We start from the raw sequence: 26,440 nt of genomic DNA on the forward strand, positions 1-26,440 counted from the left end.
CAGTTACTCTCCTCCAACATGATAATTTTATGCTCATACTGAAACAACACTCCCCTACTTTCTTAATTATGAAGCACCCTGGTTTGCGTTCACTCTGTGACGCTAACCACAGTAAGAACTAACCGTTCAAAAGGTCACATAAGCTGTGCTAATGCACGTGGGTTTGAAGTTAAGTCTCCTGAAAAAGGGCTAAACACCATTCTGCTCCATATCTCTTTGCTTTATTGTAATGCTCTTTAAAAGATGACACTGCAGTTCAAGTCCGGTACCACTCTACAGAACAAGGACTAGTGTTCACTGAAATTGCCATTCCTGTGAACTTCACAAAAAACACGTCAGGAAAATTAAAGATACAGTACTCCATACTGAGCGTTTCTGCTGGCATGAAAATGAGAGAGGGCTCTACTAGAGGTCACTAAGCCTAACAATCAAACTCTAATAACGGACATAAAAATGTCTCTTCATTTCTGTTTAAATCACTGATTACCCAAGCCTTTCTTCACAGGATCATTAATATTGCCAAAGTAAGGTGAGAAGTGAAATACCTTGGTAGACTGCCATTCTCCAAGAGGACCACTGTATCTTTAAATGTATCCTGGTTTAAACAACAGAGGTTTTACCTACACTTCTTAAATTATTGCACAGATCATTACACTGATAAATACATCATGAACCTATGGAATGTTACAGTCTGGCCTGGAAAATAAAAGCAGCAGCATTATCCTTGAGGTATCAACCATAAGGGAGAGCTGGACAAGCAGTTCTTGAAATGTAATAATTATTAACAGGTTTCAAATCACAAATGAAACATTTTAAAATAATTCCTAACTCCTAGGATTAGTTTCCTGGTTTGGGAACATTCCCCAAGACTTTCACTCTTTTGCAAGTGGCACATAGCTTGAATGTCTTCAAGTTTTTCTTATACCAGACTACCTGTAGGAATCCAGCTGCTCTCTATTTTCCAAACCTGAAGCCATACAAAGAAATAAAAGAGTTCGAAACACCAGGAAATTTAAACTAAACATTGTAACGTCCAATTGTTGCAGCAGTCATTTCATCTACTGTGCTCTCTCCTGGCACTTGGCTTGTACAACATAAAAATGTTAATGCGGTGTGGGAGTGAAAGGAAAGCGGAGCCCTGGTCATCCAGCAAACAGACGAAGCACATGGTGCCACTGACACCTTGCCAAACCTCGCGTTCACTCGGATTCCTGGCCGTACCCTCACTTAGATAGGTGGCCCCAGCTCCAGCAGACCGCACGCAATGCCCCCAGTCACAGTGCTCGGGATCAGGCCAACGGAAACAAAGAAGAAGATTTGGGAAGAGAAGGGGGGATTAAAAAGAGCGTCTAAATCATAAACACTCGTTCCACACACACAACTTCACTGGATGCATTTCTCCCAATGGCAGAAACTTCCCAGCCACCTACCCCCCAAAAAAGTAAAATCCAATAAAACAGAGGCTTTGCAAAAGAAAATGTCTTCATTTCATCCTCTCCTCTGGAAGACATGGCAAAATATTTATAGATTCAGACAAGTCATTATAAGAAAAGTAATTTCCCTGTCAAACCAGGACCGGTTGGTATACTAGTTTTGTGGCTGCAGTTACGCTTTCTGCCATTATATTAGGTTTTACTATCTTCCAGTAACACCTTTCTGGGAGTTGTAGCATTTTGTTGTATCTCTACTGCACTGCAAAAACAGAGACGGCAACTGTTCTGCCACCATCTCCTCAACCAGAAGAAAAATCACTATGCAAAGCTTCTGCCTGAGTAGGGCTCTGGCTGTTGAGTTTAATTTATAACAAAGTTTGAAGAGATACAAAAATAAAACCAGAAGAAAAAACAAATGGCTCATGCCAATCGTAGCTGCAAGTGATATATAAATAAACCAGTTTTCTCCTAGGCAAACCACACAGCTGAGGAAAACGTACGTGTACACATCACAATACTGTTGATTGAATGGACTGAAATAAAGTTTATCCTGCTATGAGCTATTTCAGGAGGTTTATGAAGGAGAAACTGTAATAAATTTGTACACAGGAAGCTCAATCAGCTTCACATCACTCTGGACAGACACCAGCAGTCAAGACAGTGCAACCCATCGGGCGCGTTTTGCCGTCACCGCTACTGCAACACTTCACAAAGACTACCCGTTAGTCACGGACGGGGCAGTGCCACTTCACACACACCACACGGCACCGCCCTCACGGTACATGCATTACAGTTTCGTACGGGCAGCAGACAAGTGACAAGTAGGCAACAGAGGTGTATGCATAAAAATACAAAGTTACGCTTGACATGCAATTGAGCTGTGACAAAGGTATACTTGGAACTGGAGAAAAAGCAGAACAAAAATCCTCGTTTTACAGTCAGGCTGTAAACGTCCGCCAACAGTACCGCAAGCAGCATTGTAAACCAAGATGTCTCGTGCCTTCTGCACTTCCAAAGGGTCAGCGTGCCCGCAAGAATGCCTCGGGCGCCCTGGATGGCTCAGCCTAAGTAGTGCTTGGGTTGCGAGCAGCAACGGGTCCTGCTGCATGAGCTTCAGAGACCACACTGTCAGGAGAAGCAAGGTGAAAAAAGAAATCCCAACTCTTGCAGGACAGGGTGAGAGAAGACTAGAAAAATATTTTGTTCACCATCTGAAAGATCCTACTAATAGAAATACAGAATCGGGCTATAAACAGAGCTACTTCTATGCTGACTTAAGCCGCCTTTAATATCTGCTACTTTTGACGTGATTCATGATTTTCCTTCCTTTTTAACCTCTTTATATTACTACGAGCTCAAAAACCTCCGTGAAGAGGCATTATTTAAGGTAACTTAGGTCGGTTGTTTGCTTGAACTAATTTTAAAAAGAAAAGGCTTTTTAGGTATGTATGAAGATTTACAGTAAAGAACTCCATGCTGGTAGCAAAGCAGACTACATGACAACATCATGATTCGAAGTTTTCAAGCGAGCTGATTGTTTTCAGGCCAAGTGTACATTTGCAACCCAACCTCAAAAATACAATGGGATACAAAGGACACCTTTGTTTTTAAAGTCACAGTTCTTCTGTAGAAGTTACAGTTTGTGTCATGCAAAGCAATTTGTTGGGTCAAAACTGAGACATAAATGAATCTTCTATTCCATTCCTTAATGCTGACAAGGAGTTTCTAAAGTTTCCGAAATAGTGTTTCTTTAACAAGATCCAGAAAGAAAATGGGGAGGAATACATGACAGAAACAGAAATACAGCCTGACATATTAAAGATTCATTTGGAAAACATCTGCTTAATTTAAATTTTACTATTAAATCCAGACATCTACTTATCTTGAAAGGGGCTTGCTGCCAGCCTCTCCAAAACGTTCTCATATTTTCCACCCACTTTTTCTTACTGGAATCTTTTTTATAAATTTGTTTCACTGCCAAGTTGCCAAACATATCCAAAAGGCCATAAGCAACAGAAAGATTTCATTTTTATCAGAACAGATAAAATAGATGGGTAAAAGGAAAAAAGACAGAATAAAAACAGACTATATAAAATACTCAGACTGGGAGAAGGGCATAGGTAAGGAAGGAGATTGCCACAACTTTGTCTTTTGTGTATGAGAGCTGCACTGTGCTAACTCTTAACCCATTAAGCAGGAAGGGCAAGTAGAGCCATTCTAGATATCCCATCACAGCTCAGGTCAAAACTGTAAGTTTACACAAATAATTACCTAGCTCTAGATTCCTTATAAATCTAAGGGGAGAATATAAGTTGTAAAAGACAAAAAAAAAAAATAATCTTAACGTTTAAAAACAAAACTCTAATAAAACAGTATCTTAAAAACCATCTTGAATTGCCAGACATAATATGGTCAGCGCAATCCATAAGGCATTTGAACTGGATCTATTCAACTGCAGTTTGCTCATTTAATAGCTGTCCTTTCAAGACACACCCTGTCCTTTGTTTGCATTAAACACCTCTAGTCATCTCAAATTGTATGAGGACTGGATGAATACCTATTAACCTACACATGCAAGGTTGAGCCATGAAAGTGTGCTTGCACTGATTTTTTTTTCCTTTGAACACTCATGTTAAGAAAGTCACTGTAGTCAGTTTCAATAGTGCAAGGAGAATGCAGTTATCACTATCTTTAAAAAAGGGAGAGCCACCTTTATGTAATAAAAGATTCTGATGCCTTTTTCTTTTTTTTCCTAAACTGGGATAGAAGAACGAATGGGAAGCACAAAAGTAACAGATCAGTAAGGTCAATCACGATACTCCAGTTGCGTGTAAAACTTTCTCCCCTCTATCAGCCAGCATAGCCTCCCCTCCCTAGCTGTGCAAAACAGAGTTAACAAGAGTTCTACCAGTTCTGGTTATCCCACCCATCATCAGCTGAAGATGCCTTTTTTGTTGCCTTAGGAGGTTTTCTGGTCTTGCTCTCCCCTCCTGTGTTTTCCCAGTTGGTCTCCCAATTTTCCCAGCTGTCGCTGTTACTGTTCTTGTTGTTGGAGACTGTTCCCGAGCCCCACACGTCCCAGCTATCAGAGCTCTTCTTCTCTGTGGAATTGTCCACATAGGTCCAGCTCTCACTGCTTGGAGATTTATGAGCTTTTGGTGGATCTGAGTTGCCAAAGGTCTCCCAGAAGCTTTGATCTACAGCATTGTTCTGGTAGCCCTCCCCTCCACTGTTCTGGTAGCTGTCTCCTTCAGCTGGTCTTCTATAGGGTGGGGGGAAAAAGAAAAAAAGTTAGAAATAAATTAGTTACAAGAAACAAAAACAAATGATCACCAACAAAAGAAACTATAACACTACTGCCTTTGTTTAAACAAAAACTGCAGATAAAGGCAGGAGAAATAAATATATTGCTCCAAATAGCACAAACTTATATTCCAATTCATAGATTTTTCTTAAGAACCTTAAGTACTAATAGGCCCAGGGCAAGGGGGTATGCACCTGGAATAATTTTAAAACCAAGGTGCCACACACTATCTTACTCTCAGTTTAACAACTATCATAAATACTTAAACTGAATTCCTCCTGTATTACATACAGGAGGACTACTAGCAAAGACAGAATAATTTCTCTATATTTAAAAATTACCTGCTACTACTATACTGCATAGAACACACAGGAGATAAAATTATGCATTTAAAGAGACACAGAAACCAATAACAAAAAAATACCTTTCAGAATTATCATCTGGTTTCCCAGAAAAAAAAGTGGTGACATCTCGCCATCCCTTACTTCCAACTCCCTGAACCTAGAGAAGAAGACACCCCATTCATTTGGGCTGAACCAACACCTTTTCCAAGTCCAACAGCAAGAGCCACAACACATTCCTCTACTTGCTCAGATAAAGAGAACACATTTAACCAGAAAATTTCACTCACAACTTATTCGTATTTTTGACATGGTTGATGGAAAGAACAAACATTTGACACCATCATGCTGCTGGAAGATGTGAAAGTAGGTCAAGTTTAGTTCTTTCACTTACCGTTATCAATAACAGCTTTTGAATTCTCTCCTAGACTTCCGTAACAAAAACGCTGGAATTACTCCTTACATAAAATTAAGCCTAATGACAGCACTGATTCTTTGATGTTATGATTCATATAACTAGTATTTAATATTTACACTGTTCTGCAAAACTACTCTCACCCCATTTCAGGAGTATTATTTCACTGCCCATGTAAAACAGGCCAAAAGTTGAGTTCTAGAATAAACATGATTGCGAGGAGAATCCTTTGGAGGTTGTTATAATGACTGGCATTGGATTAGAAACACAAATTCTGAAGTATCACCCACAGAAGTTACCATTCTAAGTCACAGATAAGGAAGATGATCTCAGAATTCAGACTTCCAAGTTGCCAGGGTCTAAACAGAACAGGTAACATTACTTATTTTATTCAAATAATCCCAACATTTAAGAAACTGAACTAGTACGTGATAGAGCTTCCAGTGCTGACTCTCACAGAGCTAGAATGACAGACCCTCCAAGGTAACACCGTAGAAGTTATCAAAATTGGTATTAGATTGTGCAAGAATTCTGTACTGAGCAGTTGCAGACAGCACTTACCCCATTACCAAGCAATGACAGCAAAAGACAAAGAAAAAAGGTACAGAACATCAGTAAGTTTAACCATACAACTGTACACAAGCTGTCTCCATATTCTCTAGCAGACATTTTCTTTTTGTGTTTGGGACACGGGCTGCCTAACTGCATCATGCCCTCGATGAAACTATTACGAGGACGACATCACACTCGATTAGCTTTTTGATAACCCAACAGAAGCACTGCACGCTGAAAATTACACTTCCAAAATTTCTGTATTCAATGCAAGCAGAGACTAAAAGCCACATTGTGGTTTTGTTTCACTACAAACTTTTCATAAGAATATGGAGACTGGCTTACTGTTTGGCCTCCTTTAAGACAGGCAGGCCACTTCATACCTTGCTGGCCAACTGTGATACCCCCACGGTGACCTCCTCAAATATTTTCCCCTCTTTCACCTACGTGAATCAAAGTATTGGTAATTAGTCAAAGAATTACTGAAAAACAAAAAGTGTAGGAAAAAAAAAAACCAAACAACAAACTAAACTGAAAGTGAATAAAAATATACTTAAGTCAAAACTAACCAAGTTAAGAAAATGACATATAAAGTCCACTGATCTATAATGCAGCGAACCTCAATCCTTTGAAGTTTGTGGAAACTTTCTACTGATACATATACAGTTTTGAGGAAGAAATCATTACACTAATGCTGAGCATAAAAACACCAGTACAAAAAAAAAATCTGAAAATACGACATTTTATGAATATATTTTACAATATAAAAAGATTTAGTTTGGAGATTAAAACTGATCAGAACTATTATCTGTCCTTTATATATACTTATTTCAATATTAAAGGGGCTTTAAACGTTGGACAACCAGAATACAACTGGTGCCTTTCATCAATTAATACTCAGTAAAAATAATGAAAATACTGTTCCAAAGCCAATGACTTCATATAACCATGTATGTGGCAAGCAGTGATCACTGAATACTTACTTCAGAAAGTAACTTATTTAAAACTAACAGTGCAACATCATAAGGTAAATAGACTTCTTTTTTTTAATATAGAATGCAACACTCCTCATTAAATTGCCCTAAAAAAGTAAAAATCAGCTCAAGGAAATACACCCTAAAAATAACCCTGAAAATAAGGCATGTAAGCACTCTGAAATGAGCTGTGGATAATTCTAGGGACTAGGAAACCAATTAGAGTCTTTGCTTGTGATTTGAACTGCTATGGAAAGAACATTGAATTAATAAAGGTAACGCAAGAGATATTATTTTGTAATGTGATTAAAAACATTCTTTTCAAATTGAAAATTAATCCATTTTGTGGTGGCATTGGTTCTCTTATGAAAATAAAAGTAGTCTGCTTTATCAATACCAATATATTTTGGGGAAAGGTATACAGGGAAGTAAAGCACCACATTCTCAGAAAAGACTTCATCAAAATTTTGGAGCTGATCCAAAATTCGAGAAGCAGAGAACAAACACATGCCAAATGGGGAAGCTGTAAAACCACATTTTCCTTAAAACATATGAAACAGGAAAGCAACAGGGTGCACACTAGGGAGAATCTTTGACTAAAATTTGTAGTATCCGTGATCACCAGTCACTTCAGAGGACTGCCTTCTTTTTTCACATGCCCACCAGCGATTATGTGTATTGACCAAGGTCAGCACGTGCGCTTTCTTCCAACTGCTGCTGGAAGTGCCCTTAGCCACACATTTTTGGTCACTAACAATTCTAAAGGGAAGGTGAAAATCTGCTTCAAACTATTTTCCTAGAAACAACACATTACCTAGAACAGTTAATCAGAATGTTACTGGCACACTTTTCGTCTGAATGCATGCAGAACTTGGTTTCAACTGACTATCAGAGTATCCTGAACAAATACCAAATAAAGGTTGCAGGAATGTGTTACTTTTATTGACAAACTGTCCCCATTCATCTTAAAACATCTGCTTTATCCTGAATTCTACTGCCCCTGATGAGGCAGCAGATGAACTACAGTGGCTCAAAGATGCTTAGCTAAATCAAAACAATGCTGGCAGCCAGATGGGTAAAACACTATGAAATTAACACTCAAAGATGCTACTGCTAATATATTTCTTTTTAGTAACTGATTTTCAGATTCGTTTAGAGTGCGTTTTCATCTTGTCCCATCTTCCATTATTGAAAGCATGAAATCTACAAAATAGTATCCAACAGGGAAGAATGTAAAAAGACCCTTGTGGACATGAGAAAGATTGGTGGAGGGAAATTACCCTCATATTTTATTTCTTTCCTAACATACTAGCTTTGAATTATTTGATGTTTCCCTTTAGCTATTGTGTTCATGTATGAAAAACCAGAAGGATGCACTGACAAACTGAGCAATTTTGGCAGGAAGAAACAATCCCTCCCTAAGTCAGCATAACCATGCTCTGCAAGTAATTTAACTAGTTCCAAAGTTACCTTTTCTTGTGCAGGTTTGAGAACATTTTCATTTAATGTCTGACCTAACTCTGATGCCTATTTAAAAGCAAAACAAAAACAAAGTCAGTCATATTTTCCTTTGGATAAAAAATAAAAACAAGAAAAAACAAAACCCAAAAAACACAGCCAACATCTTCTGCAGGCTCATTTCTCAGCAGTATCTCCAAAAACACGTGAAGCCTTAAGCTTAGCAGAATGAGCTGAAAAGCACACACAGCACAGTGCTGCAGAAAACATTAAATAAATTAAAAACAGATACAAATGGCAATAGGTCATTGAAGATGCCCAGAGCCCAAGCAAAGTCTGACCTTGCACTGGAAGCAGAAGCAATGGTTCAACCAGCAACAGCCTAGAAGATGGGACCTGGCTAATGCCTGCAGCTGAATATTTGGAAGAACAGACTTCATTCACCCTTATTTTTCCTTAGAAATGGAATTGCATGTAGAATTAGATCTTTTTGGCCAATTTTTCACCAATTCTTCTGTCTTGTAATGCTGGTACTGTCATCTATTAGTAACAGCCCAATTGTTTCTAAGCAATACACAAGAGCCAAAGCTGCGAGAGATTTTTGTGATCTTTTTCAAAGCTCCAAGTTTGCAGGGAGAGAAAATAAAGAACTTCAGAAATCTATTCCAATCCAGAACAAAATGCGTAAGGATATTGTACTTCAGAGGCATCTTACAAAAATGCAAGCCTACAGTACAAATCACAAAATTACTTTCATAAGACAGTATTCACAAGGACAGCAGGGTTTGCAAAGGTTTCATTTGAAATCATTCCTTTCCCTACCACCATAATAACCCTTGATTGACTTGAACTTTTCTTCAGAATTGCCACATTATACTGACTACCTTCTGAATTAGCCCAATTAATCCAAAAGGGCCAATACACTTGCCAGACAAGCATTATTCCTAAACATTAGCAGAGACTAATGACATTTAATTTCCTAAGAGTTTATATCTTACTGCTAACATTGGTTAGGCTGTGAGTCTTCCTTCATTCATGTGTTTCCTGGGGATGGGGCACCCTGAACATCCTTCCTCCACAGACTCCCAAGTGCGTAACAAGCCTTCCCCTTCGCCACAGCTCTGCTCGCATCTCCCCTCTACCCAACCACCATTATCTCCAATACTTCCACTCCTTACCAGTGCAAGTTATTTGAGAAGACAAAGGCAAAAAGGTAACCCCATTTCCACCTAGTAAGAAATGTGAATCAAATCACATAAGGCTTGTTATCATTAGAAGTGAGGCTAGAAAGTGTTTAAGAAAAACAAGAAAGTAGATTTTACATGTTTGAAAAAATCCTTCAGAGTCTATTAAACCTGGAAAACTGTTTATGTTATATAATAAAGACTGTAATACACTACAACTTACAGTTGAACTATGCTAAGTGGAATCACTGCTAGAATTCGGAAGAATTCTTGTGTTACCCCATTCACTCAACCACATAATTTTGTAAATATGGGAAAGAAAGATTTGGGTACAATTGCGTTTCCATCTGAATCACTTCTTCCTCTTTACTGTTGTCAAATTTGGGATAACATCCTAAGTACCATTACAAACCCTACACGATGGGGCATTTGTTACAGTCTGCCTTCCAACACCACCCCAGGGTAGTTCTTGGTATGCTGCATTCCCGAATCAGACATGCAAACAGAAATCCTGCAATTTGTGATTACAAAGAGCATGGACAAAAGTACAGAGTATTTTCTGAGATCACTGAGCTTGGATACCTCTATCCAATTTAACCTATTTTAAGCAGATTTGAAGAAATACTACCATATGAAACACACAACATTATTCTAAACAGATTTGACTTAAGGCAAAATAAAGAAAAGACAGCTCAAGAGCAAATGCACATATTCAGCACGAATAGTGACAAGGAGTCCATGCACAAGAATATATGTGAGGGTGTTACCGGCTCTGGCTGCTGCTTGTAGCCCCAAAACTTTACCCAGACAGCAAAAGAGAAAGAGCAAGGAAGGTAGAAGCAGCTTTTAGCAAAAAATTGGCAGCATTTTTTCAGGCAAGTTAAGTAGCATGAACCTTTTCTAGTTTTAACATCTACTGACAAGACAAACAGTGAATATGTTTGGTCACTGGACACCAAATATATTTTCGAACAACATATTACTCAAAAAGATGTTAAATCTGTTCTACAGAGCCAAGGATGAGATGTTTCAGGAACAAAATTTAAGCTTCAGTAACACAGCTTAGACTCTAGAGCCCCATGTTGCTGTGGTCCTCGTCAGTAGATGTGATGAGCTTTTACATTTAGTATTATATTTACATTTGATAATAATACCAAAAAAAAAAAAAAAAAAGAGAACAGTTTTCTAAAAGGCAAACTGCTGGAAGGAGTGAAAGAGGAAGACTTGTGTAACATTTAAGTTTTTCTTTCATAAGCCAAGCAGCAGATACCTTCAAGCTTCTAAGTAGCAAGTTTGGGTGCTTTAACAAGACATTTGTGTTGCAAAACATGCAGAAGTTTGGCTTGCTATTTGGAATATTAAAATCCTACTGCATACATCCGTCTGAACAGCAACACCTGCAGTTCTGCATTTGTTTTGAGCAATACCATCCTACACATGCGAGGTTAATGTTACACATACAAAAAGAGTTGTAGTTCGAAGTAACACTCCCTATACCATGTATTAATATACATAAGCCCCCTCTCACTCAGAACTTCGGCACATTGAGCATCCTATTATTTTTCACATTTTTACATTTGAATTTAAAACTTCTCCATGCAAACAGATCTTGCTTATGTCAGAGCTCTGTGTAATTCAGGTCTGACTGTCTCTGTTTAACCCTAGTTTGAAAGAAGAAATGCTTTTGCAATTGCTGCTTACTTAAATACACACAAACAGGTTAATTTAATAACAGTATCAAGCAGTCCACATTTGTAATATCTTATTAGTGTTTAGTAATGGAAAGATTGCTTGCATTACATTATATTGCCAAGAAAACTACTTCAAGATAGACCATATTTAAGGTTCACAAAAATAAAATAAGGGTATTTTAAGTTTGCCAGCATGCATGAATTAAAGCATTTCATTCTACTGTCTCTCCAATACACCCAACAGTTACACACAGCTGAGTACCACTGTTTTATTTCTTGCTTAATTTGATCACTGCAGTTGACTGCAATTCCCATGGAAATAAAAGCTAGAACCTAAAAATTACTATGTGCACTATGAAGGAAAAACACACTGGTCTGTTGTTGATCAAGTCTAAATCAGTTGGTGCAGGCAAATACATGACATTTCGAGCCAATTACAGTCAATAAGACAGAGCTAAATCTATAATCACCTTTTGACTTGCTTGGGATCCAAACCTGCTAGCCTGTGAAAAGAAGCAAATGCATTCAAGCTTATTACGAATAAAACTTTTGATTTTTAAATTCATGCAGCGTTTCCGAATGTGTGATCCTCTCCAAGAAGAAAGGACCTTTGCCAGAACTTGACAGTGAACACAGAATATCCATATTCACCACCTTTGGCATTCCAGATTGCTCTGGGGAAGCATCAGTCTTTCTCAACTTACAGCCAGGGGAAGAAAGGGTCAATATAGACTAGACCTTGGTGGGCTAATGTGGATGATTATCAGTATTTTTGTCTCTCATAATGTCACCCAAAGTAAAAGAGAACTGTTACACTCATAAATGTTTGGAAGAATACTAAGCAAAGCTGAAAAAAGTTGTAATGCATTATTTCCACAAAAAATGTTTCCACCATCATCTACGTAAAACATAATAAATTTTTATTTCCTCTGGGTTTAGTCTACAGTTAGTTGAATGATTGTCATATATGTGTGCAAATCTGCAGAACATGCAGAGCATGAAGACCATGCCTGTTTTTCCCACAGTGTCCCTCTGGGCACAACCTCTGCCCACCAAGCTTTCTATTTAAACTGACCAAAATGCTGTAGTTAGAGAGAAGTCAGAAGGAAAGAAAAATTATAAAACCATCAGCAGTTTGTAACTTGGTATTAAATTCCTGCTGAAGAATGCAATGTTATCTTATTTGGCACAGACCAAAATTTCTGCTTTATAATAAAAATTCTTTTTGAGCTGTTTCTTGATGCTTACGTCCAGTGGACAAATTTACAAAGTGTCCATCCAGAAACATAAGAAATAGTCAAGGCAGAGATCTGCATTCAGTATGCATCCATTTTATAGGCAAGGATACACAAAGAGCAGAATTTAGTTTGTCTTGGTAATATTTTTTAAAGATACATCACTATTAGAACACTAACAGAACCTTTGAGTTTACAAGAATTACACTGAAATACATTTTGTTTACTTACACCCTCTTTAGCAGCTGAGGCAATTTTGCTTGCTCCAGTCGTAAAACTGCTCCATCCCTTTAAAGAAAGCGAGAATGTCACAAGCTATGTGTGAATAACACTAATGAACAACCACGTGTTCAGTATTACATGTTAAATTAAGTCAAAATGTCCTCCCATATAGCTTGTCCTGTAGTCACAAGAACTACGTGCTAATAAAAGCAAAAATCAGTTTCTCATTTAACTAATGTAGTGATGAACTTCCATTATTTGTGTCCAAACACCTGCAATTTTAACAAACCTGAGTGCTTTAGATGTTATTCTACTAAAAATGGATATATGAAAAAAAAAAATCCCTCCCCTCTCCCCCTCAAGAAAAAAAAAAAAAAAAAAAAAAAAGACGACATTAAAACCTTAGTAAGCAGATAGTGGTGCTTCAACAGGATGGGGAAAAAAAACAAAACCAAAAGAACCACATCAATGAGCAGCTAAAATGTATGCCTGGAAAAGCTGAAAAGAAGAATTCGTGCTCAAAAATATGAGGCAGCAATACACAAAATGCCTATTCAGCAGTTTTCCACTTCATAATAAAGCTTCAACCTGCTTGTTCCCTGCAAATTTTATCCTTAAAAACAAAAGAAATCTTAATTATTTCCTCACTGATTCTTGGAGCATCTGAAAACCATTAGCTATTTCTTAAAAAGTTTTCTGTAATGCATCCGAAAAGTTTTCTTCTAACTACTGATTTGCCAGATACTGATTAAAAAAACTAGCTAAAAAGTAGAGCAGGAGAGTGGTTGTAATAATTATTTTTTTTTAAACAAAATCATTAAAACCCACTTCACTACTGTTTAGATTTTAGTTCTTTTAACTCATTTATCCAGAATCTGCCCAGTAAAAGAAGTGGGGAAAAAAACCCACCCTACTTTAATGGATAAAAACCAGAAACAACCTTTAATATATCTGTGGTTTTCCTTGTATATAATAATGAATGAAGAAACAGATACAAGGTTTTTTCTTTGCAGATCATCGCCACCTAATTTTAAACTGTGGTACAGAATCTTTTAAATGTAGCATTATGAATGCAAGGTTAATATCCATGTCTACCACTGCCTTTTATCAATTTGATTTCCATTCAAGTGTAGAAGTTCTGTTTAACGCGTGGATACTTTGGTATATATAGGTAATATGTTACCTTTTGGGTAGATTTCCATACAAAGGTTGTAAATTGTAGAATCTTTTTCTCATTACCCCTTCTATTTCATTTGACTACACCACATATTTAGGTTGAGGAAACGTCTTTTTAAAAAAGCAAACAATTTTCTGCCTATCCTTTTCAAATCTCTTCATTAATTGCCCTTCTTGTCCTATGCTGAAACACTGGAAGATGACTACATCACCAACTGCAAAAAAGGCAAAAGTGATGTGTCTTGTAGTTTTTCTGTCAAGAATAGTCTCAAGAGGCTCCAGACAAACTTAAACTGCAATTACATCTGCTCTTTACAGAACAAGTTGGATAGCGTTGTTGGTGTGAATTCTACAGAAAACGCTCCTTCCGATATGTAACAGCAGAAAATAATGTATGTACATAAATGTAGCATGTGTGGGGAAAAACAGTCATACACTGTGGAAGGAAAATTGGTTTCCTCACCAGGATGAATATGCATGCAAATATTCAGTTTCACTATAATAAACGACTTTAAATTGCACTGCAGTATGTATCTGTGGTCACAAGAGGGCATTTTAATCACAGGTTTCAATGACATCATGTATTCAAATAAAGCTTGACAGTAACCCGGACAACAGAGTGCCACCTCTCCTTCGCTGTCTTAGCACATCTGCAATACATTACAGATGTGGCTTTTAATACGAGCTCTGGCCTACAACCTATGACATACCTAGAAAATATTCAGCAGACCTATACTAAGCACCCTGTGGGATCACCTGGAACGCTCTTCAAAGATTCAGGCATTACCTTTTTCTGTTCTGTTCTACTGAAATTATTATGTTTAAAAAAAAAAAAACCAAACCAAAACAAAACCACAAACACCAAACAAAAAAAAACAACCAAACAATGGAACCTGGTATGGATATTTAGACCAATGAGGACCTACAGAAGACTACTGGCTGCTAACCCTGGTAGAAAACCTTACTCTACTTCAGCGTGACTTGAAATCCCAAATATTATTCAGCACTGTTACTTTGCAGCCTATCAAAGCACCAATGTGTCTGTCCCTCACAGCCTCCAACTTTATTCCCATTTTCCTTCAACAACGCATCTTTCACTATCTATACTTTAATCATGACAACTGCTCAACCATATGCTGCTATCTTTTCACAACCTGTCACAAGTATTTCAAATGTTTTCATCACTGCTCAGGGCTTCTGGCACCCTTATACACACACACTTCAGTTGTTTTCCACTGAACACGCTAATATGGCTAATCCATTTAGAGCATTAGCAGCCTAACTGCTGTTCCCAACAGGTAATTATTTCTCTTTTGTTTTTCTCCAAGCCCTGTTCAGTATTAGTTCTTAATCCATTCCTATATTCTCATTTCCTTATTTCTATGAGCTGATACCAGACATAATTCCTCAGTTTTTCTCAAGTTTCTCCCTTCATTTTGCCTTTGGAAGTCCACCAGTATCTTCTTCACTCTTTGAGAATACAACCAATACCCTGCATGTGTCTATCTACCTGCAGTCTTTAGTTTCTCTTCTCCACTTACATTCTCCCACAACAGGGGATAGAAAAGAAGAAAACGGTAATTCAGGTCACAGAAAGTTTGACATGATTTCTTACCGAGTACAGTGAAGACATAGCATTATTCAGGAAGTCATCCTCTTTTTTTGGAGGGTTTACTGTGTTTCCAAACCCCACGTAGCGGTTCTCTTGGCCACTACCACAAGAAAATGAATAAACAGCATCTGTATTTGCATGTGTTCATTAAAACCATTAAAAAACCTGACAAACATAAAAAAATGACAATTGTTTAACGGACTTTAAAATACACCCAGAAAAAAAAAAAAAGTCCTAAAGCAGCCAGCACCCGAAATACAAAACCACTCACTTAATAAAGACATAACACCAACAAGGATCCACTGGGGAATCCTTGCAAATTAAAATGTCCCCTATTAAAGCTGATACGGTCTTAATGATTCTCCATGTTTAACAGATCACTGATATCAGAAGTCTGAGTAAATCCTAATAAAGCAATACATGAAAATGGGAAAAAGAAAGAAGAAAACAGTGTTAGCTTTATAAAAACCCCTGTTTAACTCATATCACTATAAAATACTATATGCACTAAAAATTCCATCGTTTGGAGCCCACCACAGCAACATTTTGAGCTACAAGCTCTTTCTTCAATGCTATTCAAACATTTTTGCTATGCAAATGCTTAAAAGGTACCTTCTTCATCTTATCCCTTATCATGTATTTTTATATATGTATATAAAAATAAAATATATTTTTAATAATAAACAAGATGTAACTTAACTAGTTAATCAGGATCACAGTTGTGTAGCTGTAGTATAACATCCAAGCCTTTGTTATGCTAGGGGGCCAGGCACTCAAAAATAAATACTGCATTACCCTTGGTAGGAGCTGACATCATCATTTAACCAGTCTTCAAAAGCCTTGTCTGAAGAGGCAGTTGCAGTCTGAGATTGTCCAGCAGAACTACTGAAAGATTTAAGAATTGAACTGCGTAAAGCAAAACCCACTAGCTCAGCAGTGCAGCCTGACGTATATCATCATAATACAGGTGCAAAATTGATTATTTCTTTTATCTATCAAGCAGGGAACTCTAATGCAACCACTAAAAGCCACTGGAGTATTGAATGAATAAAGCAACAGCAGACCCCAACAATGCTATGCAGGCTATAGCTAGCTCCTGAACTTGCCAGATGACAACTAGGAATGAAGTGCTTGTTCTCTTGATTTACGCTTTTTCAGTTAACTTGATTCTTTAGTGGAAAGACTAATAAACACTGCATGCAAAAGCAAAAAAACAGAACTGCTGCAGTCCAGCTTCGACACCCCTGTGAGTAATTACCACCACACAGAAAAAGTTTGTTTCTTCCCTGGCATTCAATCACTAACTGGAAGAGCACTGTAGTTAAGGTAAGGCTGTGACACACTACGTGTGATTGACACAATGACTAGTCCAAGGTGTATTACAAGCTGAGATAAAAGCAGCGTGGCTTGTTCTCCGCTCTTGCTCACTTGTCTCTGCCATGGTTTAAGGTTCAGGTGGAGGAGGCGGCGGGAGTTACTACAGAACCCTGCTACCTCATATTCCTGAATTTCAGCAAAAGAAATGCTTGTTCAGACAACACCATCAACAGAACAAAACCAGAAGACGCTAGAACATCAGGCTTTGATCCTGCTGCAGACAGATCAACATCAGATAACAAAAATACATACCGATGAGTTGAAGAGAGGGACATTTTAGGCTGAGGTGGGGTCCAGTTCCTGGCAGGAGAAGTTTCAATGGACCACTCCTTGCCTTCAGCTACGGTAGCTACCTAGAAGAGGTAGGAAAATAATCAAGAATCCTAGGTCAAAGTTTTCATGCAAGTTATACACAGATCCTGTAAAGTGAGGACAAGTCATTTCTCCCAATCTGCTGCCAGCTGCATAGATCAATTAATTTGTTTCCACAATAAAGCCATTTTTTTTCTGAATCTTAGGCTAGCAAAGTTGAATTGAACACTGATTTTATTTCTGGCAGTTCTTCAAACTTCTTCAAACAGGCAAATCTGGTTTGAAAAGACTAGATTAATTAAGAGATATAAGCACTAATGACAGAATAATGGAGCAATAGAAAGAGGTGGATTTATACTCTGGCATAGGGCAGCTAAAACACACGCACAGAATTTAAAAGCTCTCTGCCTTCTTCAAACAAAGGACCTGAACTTCATCTCTTCACCCCATACTCTTCCCCCAACCAAGTCATAACTTCAGCAAGTTAATATAAATTTCCGAAGGCCTTGCCCCAGAAATCCTACAGTTCCCTGTTTCACACACTAAAAGGCCTACAGCACACAACTTATAACTTCTTCGCTATCATCATGATAGTCCACTTCAGCCAACCATCTCCTATTCCTAGCAACTTCTAAAGATGCAAAGAGACAACTCACAACAAACTTCAAAGCTGCATGAATATCCCAGTGAGCACAGAATGTACCTTCTTACCCCTTCCATGGCAGCGTCAGCATAAAAATACAGTATCTTTGTAAGTCTCTAAGCTCCTGAGTTCAAGTTGTTTGTTATTTCATTTCTGGAAATTCCAAACCTCCACAAAATGATAATGCCATTACCATTACTGACTTGTTTATAGGCCTGCTAGTGTTTGGCAAATTAATCTACCATTTTGTTTACTGCATCCACAACAGATTGATCAACAGTCATTTCAGCTAAAACTGTACTGCTGAAGTAGTAAACTGTCTACTGTGGACTGCGACAGCTCCACTGACTAAATAGTTGCGACAAACTGTAGCAGTGAAAATCTGAGTCACCTCAACCAAATGCAGAAGAGGAAGTTTCTAATGAAAACTCTTACAAGAATTGGGAAGAAGCACCCTAAGACTTACCCCTTTCAAGAACCACTACAGTGGTTCAAAGGGTTACTACACTACTCACTTCCCTGCCAGCCCCCACTTCAAGAACAACTGTTTACAAAGTACTTTGATACTTTCAGAGGGTAGGGGATGAGGACACAGCCACATAACTGTAACTTACCTGATCCCTAAAAAGAGCTGCAGCTTTGCTGTTGTACTTTTCTTGCATTGTCCAGCAGGGATCATAGTCATCTTGAGACTCTAAGAACTCTCGAAATTTGCTATTACCTCCAGCCTTCATTTTCTCCAGCTCAATATCCTTCCATTTGTCCATGGTTACAGAACGTACAAAACTGAAACACAGCGGAGGGTTTAACAAAATTAAAATCACAACTTGCTATAATTTCCTGCTATATCAGCAAGGACAAAAACCCTATTCCCGCCTTATTACAATCTATCTCAAGCATTGGGAGTATAAACGTGTTAGAGAACACTCTCTAAGTACAGATACATCATTACAAGAAAGTGGTCAGATCCTCATTGAAATAAGCTAAAATCATGCCGTTTATTGGCACTTAGAGAAGACAGTCAACAGAAGTCAAGTGACAGAAAAAACAGCTTTCTTCAAGTCCAGAAATTAATCTAACCCACTATATTAAAGAAACTTTTCTCACACTTCTTCACTGTGCAATTTTCTTTTCCTGTGTTCTCACAGTTACACTTAAGTGACCTGTTAGGACATCTCCTGTCCCACTCCATGCTTCTGCTCACAACAACCCTCAAGTAGTGACAGCTCACTGCCTGAAATAGCCAACCTTTTTAACCTGACCTCATCCCAGGGCATTTCTGACTGCAGTCAGCACCTCAGCTCTGCTTTGAGCCATAAATTCTTGCTACTGTTCATTAAACAATATTAAAAAAAAACCCAAACAAAAAAAAAACCACAAAAAACCAAACAGTGCCCTGTTGTTAAATACAAGGTCACAGGGGCAAAAAAAAAGTGAGACATCATCATCATCAAGAAGGCTCTTTAAAACTTGTATCTTGACTGATTTCTTTCTTTTTGTCCCTAAAGAAATACCCTTCATCATATCCTCACATCAGTAATTTAATTTTTTTCTTTTATGTAACATACAGAATAGTTCCAAACTCTCATTTCCTACGCAATTTCTATTCACTAATGAGTTTCAAATCACTCTTTGAAAAGCAAAGCATGTACTTCCGAATGACGTCCTTGCTTTGGCCATTTCCCTCCTGGACTTTCTCCACCTTTATCATTGCAGTAACTACCCCATGTTCTGCCCCCGTTATATATACATGCACACAACATATACACAGTGAGTCCCTGAAACACATAGCAGTTCTTATTCCATAGATTCCCATCTCAGTTGAGTACGTTTCTTGGAAAAAAGCAAACCCGATCACTTATATTTTAAAAAAATTAATATCCCAAACAGAATAAAGTATCTTATACAGTTGCATACACTACAGAACCATCCTGTAAGCATACTGTGACTTTCTTTGGTTGACTCTCAAGCTGCTCTAGTGCTACTCTAGTTTTCATCAATGAAGTTTATACAAGGTTACAAGAATAGAGTGCAAGGACTACTGCAGTATTACCAAACACCACCACACAACCTCAGGATGTAGCTGGAGACATTGCTTTCTAGAACTGGGCACAACATCACCACACTGATGCAGCACACACCCTGACTAATTATAGACAAGGCATAGAGAGTAAAGCTTGCTTTGGGGAGGAGTATGAAGCAAAACTGCCAGTGAAATGTCAGATTTGAGACATTCTATACCCTTCCAAAACAATACATGCTGTTCACAGCTCATAAATCACCCTGGGGTAACCCAACTCAGTCCATAGTCTGCTTGAAAGGCTGACCTGAGGTGAACTCCCAAGCCTCGGTGTTTTCCTGAGCACTCAAGGCAGATCCAAATTCCGTAGGTCACACTCACCCACTGGGGGTTAAACGCACCACATTCAAAACAGACCTGCGAGAGAAAAACAATTATCTCTAGCACTCAGCCATCACTTGTTCATGAAGTTTTCACAGTACAGCTCAAAAAGTCAAATCATGAAGACGTTACACACAGAAAATAATTTCAGAAGGGAGAGTTTTCAGTGTTTGGAAACACCTCCCCTGACAGCATAAGCTCCCTTCAAATAAATATTTATGCTGCATGGAAAAAAATACTCGTTAACTTGCCTGACTCTGATTATAAAAAATCAGTGTACCAGCTACCAAAAACCAGTGAGAAAATACAGATGAAAAATTGAAATTAATGAGCAAACTTGATTTCATTTCCATATTGCCTTGTAGGAGGAGAAAGTAACCAAACTGAATTCCTGAGATTTCCTTGGCAAAATAAAGATGCAGCACTTAAAGTTTGGAATGTTTATTCAGTCATACTACAGTTTGGCAGTAAATGATAGCAGATCTTAAAGAAAAATCTCTGTTTAAATAGCTTTATTGCTCATACAGTGCAACAACTTAAGTGCTTATGACTGGAATCACCATTCAAGGTTTAATGCATCGATATAAATAAAGCTGAACCTGTCCATGTGCTACCACATTTAAGGTAGCATATAATCAAGTTACCACAAAAAGACAGTTTTAGTTAAGCTGCGCCCAAGACTCACTTGTTTAGTAGACTCCAGGGGTTACAGTGTTAGTACAACTCCTGAAAGACTCATGCTAAATACACAGCAATGTATTATAATACGTAAATGAATAAAAGTTACGGGAACTAACACAAATATGAGATAGCCAAATTTATACGCTGTCATTAATTAGCCATCCTAGTGCTATAAAGACGACAGCTGTAGTAGACCACAACATATATCTGGGTTAGGTAAAAAGAAAATTCAAGTCTATGCAACTAATCTAAAGAAGATTATAATTTTCTCACATTGTTCTCATCTTGTGCTCTGACTTCCTTGAGAACTTTCCTTGTTCTTGGACTTGCCATGATTCTACAAAAGAAGAAAAAAAAGTCATATTCAAGGATTTGATATCGGCAAGACGTTCAGTACCTTACAAGTATATCTCTATGAGAAAGAGCTTGCAATCTAAACCACTCAATCACAACCAACTGCAGGAGAAAAACAAACAAACAAAACATCACCAAACCCATCACCTTACTTTTCCATTTACTTTGTAAGTTTTGAGGCGTTTAGTCATCTTAAATCATCCACAGGAAAGGTGCAATTCAGCCATAGCTGAAAAGGGGGCAGGGGGTGAAAAACATGGAAACCCTTCCATGGCGTATGTGGTATGAAAACAGTCTCTTACTTGATGTGGCTCCCACTACCATTTCTGAAAGCACTTTATAATCATGCATGATTACATGGAATGACATGCACACAACTAGAGACCTAAGCAAAAAATCGAACCCCCTACACTTCAAAGTGCTGAACACATTGCTAAAGGAGCTTTTTACTAGAAGATGCAGAAAAATTATGATTTTCCAGAAAGATTGAAATTTGCTTGTAAATCGAATTCAAAGAAAATAAGGCAATTATTGGGACCTTTTACATAAAATAGCATTCTAATCCCGACGGTCACATCTCATTGGCAGACCACATCATCTTTACTCTTTAATTTTTACAAAGCATGAAACGCAGCAGCAGGGAACAGTGTCAAGCTACAGATAAAAGTTACATTAAGAGAAAAAATGTGATTCACACACAGTACACATCCTGGAAAAACTGAAAGTACACAATGCTCACGATTAAAAGAAATATAGCGTAGGATGCAGCATAAGACTGCAATGTAGGTAAAAAATGAATTGATACTTCCAACTAAGTTGGTACTATGATATTTAAATTAACTTTACACAATGTATCTTCTTCCTTTTTATGTCCAGTCCATCTTTTCATTTCTACTCCAGAAAACGAAATTCTAAGATGTAATAGAAGACAGAGAAGTCACCAAACTCATTAGAAACAGCACCAACTATTACATGTCATGCTTATTGGTCTGTGAAGATACAAAGCAAAAAAAACAGGTCCATGTTTTCATCAAATACTTGTCTGAAAGGCAGAAATTCTTTTACGCAAGTCTTTGACACTTGTTCACTATGCTATTTGACTAAACAGTTATAAGCCCTTCAATTATCAATAGGATTAACAATCTTGCAATAATTTTAGAAAGTAAAGATTGAGCGTTATGTACAATTGCTGCAAGCCAGTAGGAGATGGAGGGAGAACATATCTTTAATTAGAAAAGGAAGGCTATTTTAAAAGGAAAAAATGCCACAGGCAAGGAAACATTAAATTTGTATGAATGCGGCAACGTCAATTTCTTAGACATCTCTAAAGCAGAACAGCCTTCCTGGGAACCGCAACCACAGCGGTACAAGAAATACAATTATTTGCACCACCAGCTAAGACAACATGATTCCGAAAGAAGTTCAACATTGTACCTACATATTATCACTGTTAAAAGTAGAAGTTAATTGTGGCAGAACTCACTGCCTTTAAAGCACTACTTGCTTCATAAATATCTCGTTGACAAATACTTAGTTCTGTGTAATTTAAGGGACAAGGTTTTCACTGACATTTAGAATATGCTACCTTTCATTCTTAATTAATATGTATTACAAAAAACAGGTAAGTTGTGAAAAAAAAGTGGGTTAGACTGAAAAGGTTACTGTAATTAATGGTGAGTAAAATCTTCCAGTCATCCTGCATCAAATTAAAACTGAAGAGAATTATCTTTATCTATAAATAGAAATTGTGTAACTTTCAGAAAAGCAAAGCAAAAGTGTGGCAAGTGACCCTTTGTATAATGAAACACACTTTCTCCCATAGTATTCCAATAGCAACATTTTACATAACTTCCTCCTGCAGGAGGAGGGAGTTAACACTATACCTAAAACACATTCGCTCGTATCTTAAACGGAGATCATAAACACATTTACATAAAGTCCACATCTTCAATTCCACTATTTTTCACTAGCAACATAAGGAAAAATTCTTCCACAGTACAGAAATTAATAAATTAGCAGTAATAGCCAGGCAGACAATTGCGCAGACTTTGGGCCTTCCTCTCTGCCATTTTTGTTACATTTTCTTTGCATGCCAGCTCCCTCTCCTCAGGGCTGGATTTCCTCAGCAACTTCTTGTACCGGTTAACAATGTCCCTCTCTTTGGCTTACTGCTCATTCCCCTTGCCACTAGCCTTCCTTTACCACTTTTTCCCTCTTTTTTTCCCCAGGTTTTCATTCAGAATAACGAACAGAAGCAGAATATATGTGAAGGCCTTCCAGCCTCAATGGCAAAAATTGCTGGAGCTGAACAGGAAAGCCTCTTCCCACTCCAATTCTGCATGAGTCAGGAATTTTCCACAGAGCAGAAAGAGACATCCATCCTACAACATACACCCTACAAGCATTTACATACAGCACGAGTTTCAGATCTGCAACTCAAGTCAACAGAGGAAGCAATTGCCCTTAGGTCTGCCATAACCGCTTTTTTCGATAAAAACTTTAAAATAAAAGACTTTGGCCAAATGCAACCTGAACATACGCACATTCCAGAAGCAGCAAGTTCCCTAATCATACCACTATCATGTCTAGTGGAAAGACAGAGCTTCATCCACACCGCATCGCCCAGGACAAGGAAGAAGCAACTAAGGCCGCCAGCTTATCCACCAAAGCAACTGGAAACATGGGAAGCGGGGGCAACAAAAAAAGTCACACTCTAAAGATGTTATGTCTTGGAAAGCTTAGAGATGTCTAGTCTATTTTCAACTATATTTGCCCACAAAGTTTTCAGCGATCAAATTATCATTGTTCACCATGCAAAAAAAGCTGAGCCCCAGTAGCTGACAGGGCACGTAGCCACCACGCTGTTTAATCTTCATGAGTAAATACCGAAGTATCAACTGTGCAGACACCATAAATAAATACGCATTGTTTTGATCTGATGTAAATGGACTGAAGCAATAAAGAAAATGTTTAGTTTAGGAATAAATTTTAATTGAAGAATATGAATATTTTGAACCCAGGGTTTCAAGAGCTTCACAAAGACCAATCTCACACTCCTACTTCCCAAGCATGCTATTTCCAGAACAAAAACTTGATATGCAGCATATGAGCTTCCACGTTAGGAAACTTTCGCTTGCTAAAAGCAAGCAAAAAAGGCAGAAGCGGCACCACTTTCAGGTGGAAATGAGCAATAACTGGACTTTGTTCCTCTGATGCAGCAGCAAATTCACACAGGTGTAAAGAGCTTTGCAGTTCTGTATACAATGATGAAGCGGTGACGTGGCCCACACGCCCTGGCGGTCCGAGGGCTCCCTGCGGGTCTCCCCAGGGCCGCACGGCCACCGAGGCCTCCCCAGCTGAGGGAACGCTCCGCACCCCCGGCCGCCAGCCCCGCACCCGGCAGGCGAGGCTCGCTTTCCAACACCGCACTGGGGCCGCTGCCCACTTTTAAAGCCGTGCCGCCGTGTGCGCCGAGAGGCGCAGCCACCTTACCTAGAGCCTCACAGGAGACCCGGAGAGCGACTTCTTCACGCACACCTGCGGCACCGGGGTCCCAGCTGAATCCCCAAGCCTCCCTCAGAACATGGCCGGGCTCCCGGCGAGCACCCTGGCCTCTCCTTTCTAGACAAAAATAATATGAAGAGATAGATAAATAAAGGGGAGGGGAAGGCCGTCGTGAGGGGAAGTCGAGGCCTCCCCCCCGCGCCGCCAGCCAGGCGCCGGCACCTCCCGCCTGCCCCCGGGGCCCGGCCCGTGTGACAGCCCAGGGGGCCCAAGCGCCGCCAGCTCGGCCGTGCTGCCCCGTCACGCTGGGGAGCGACCCGGGGGGTAACGGCAGCGGGGCCGCCCCGGCGGAGCGGGCCGCAGCCCGAAGGGCCGGTAACGCACCGGCGGCTCCTGACGCGGCACCGCCAGCCCCGGTCCCGCCCGGCGCCTCACGGCGCAGCCGCCGCCCCCGCCGCGGCCCGACGTTGCAGGGCCGCGAGGCACTGTGGGTGCGCGCCTTAACCCGCTGCGGCCCGGCCCGGCCGGCGGTCTGCGCGGGGAGCCGGCGCGCGGGGCATTGAATTATCCAACTTTTTTATTTTCTAACGGAGGATGCATTGATTTGTTTCAGCCAAGCAAAACCGTGATTCAGCTTTAGAGCGAACTTGGGCGTACGCGGCGCCGGCGTTAGTTCCGAACGGGCACCCGCTCGGTGGCTCGGCTCTGAGGGGAGGCCGCCCCTGAGGGAGTCGGGCTGTACCGAGCCGCGGCGGCGCTTCCCGGCGGCTCCCGTGGGCTCGGGGCTGCCCAGGCGTCGGGCCCAGGCCCGGAGGGCAGGGTGAGGGGCCGGGGTGAGCCTCCGGAGCCGCGTGGGGAGGGCAGTTCCCCCGCTGCTCCCCAGAGACCACCGAAGGCGGGGGGGGGGGGGCTGGAGTTGCTCGGTGGTGCTTGGAGGCATGTGTCGGGAGAGGGCTTTTTTTTTTCTTTTCCTTTTTAGTCATAAACTGTAGACACAGAGCAATGCTTTAACGTTTACATATGAACCCCTCAGAGACAATGCGCTGCTCACTTCAGTGCGACTCCTGGTCTGGCCTTCGTACTTAATAAGTAGGCTGTTACTATCGGCGCAGGAGAGATTAGAAGGAGCCTTTTTCATTATTATTAAAGGTAGCTGCATCCATAGCCTCCTTGCTTCGAGGAGAAGATAATGGGCCCTTAAATGTGCGCAATTAGAAGGACAAAGGGAGGGGTGCAAAATACAAAGCAAATTCTGCTTTAATTTGCAATTCCAGTTGAGGAGAAAGTGGTCTCTTCTGATAAGCACCATTATTTTCTGGTAAACATGAACTAATGGGCAACAAGGTGCCCATTATATAGATGCTATATTACAGGGTCTAATGAGAATATTAATCTGAAATGTTGTTTTGTAGGGCCTAATGAGAATATTAATCTTAGGTTTTCACATATCATTTGTAGATAGTCGGGTGACTGGCGTCGGTGGTGGCTCTGCAGCGGGTCTGGAAGGCCGCACGTTCAGTGCACACTCGATACTTGTGCTCACAGCCTCAGGAGCAGTGTTGGGCAATGCT

At 39.6% G+C, this 26,440-nt stretch overlaps 1 protein-coding gene across 15 annotated transcripts; it reads right to left on the reverse strand.

Moving 5' to 3' along the window:
• Nucleotides 1–202: 202 nt before the first annotated feature.
• ARFGAP1 (ADP ribosylation factor GTPase activating protein 1) lies at nucleotides 203–25,325 on the reverse strand. Of its 15 annotated transcripts, none has more exons than XM_037401883.1 (15): nucleotides 25,254–25,325; nucleotides 24,858–24,986; nucleotides 21,285–21,348; nucleotides 20,257–20,366; nucleotides 18,544–18,715; nucleotides 17,227–17,327; nucleotides 16,393–16,479; nucleotides 15,601–15,697; nucleotides 12,819–12,875; nucleotides 11,823–11,855; nucleotides 10,429–10,458; nucleotides 8,490–8,546; nucleotides 6,429–6,488; nucleotides 5,162–5,232; nucleotides 203–4,695 (listed from the first exon to the last, which is right to left on the reverse strand). In XM_037401883.1, exons 3-15 carry the CDS (start codon nucleotides 21,342–21,344, stop codon nucleotides 4,338–4,340), a joined length of 1,293 nt encoding a protein of 430 aa, XP_037257780.1. In that variant the 5' UTR covers nucleotides 21,345–21,348; nucleotides 24,858–24,986; nucleotides 25,254–25,325; the 3' UTR covers nucleotides 203–4,337. The 15 variants fall into 15 exon arrangements, with proteins under 15 accessions (XP_037257780.1, XP_037257778.1, XP_037257779.1 ...); XM_037401881.1 differs by having other exon boundaries at nucleotides 5,162–5,238; XM_037401882.1 differs by having other exon boundaries at nucleotides 16,393–16,482.
• Nucleotides 25,326–26,440: the final 1,115 nt, after the last annotated feature.

This window comes from Falco rusticolus, chromosome 10 (assembly GCF_015220075.1).
Source record: "Falco rusticolus isolate bFalRus1 chromosome 10, bFalRus1.pri, whole genome shotgun sequence".
Taxonomy (NCBI): domain Eukaryota; kingdom Metazoa; phylum Chordata; class Aves; order Falconiformes; family Falconidae; genus Falco; species Falco rusticolus.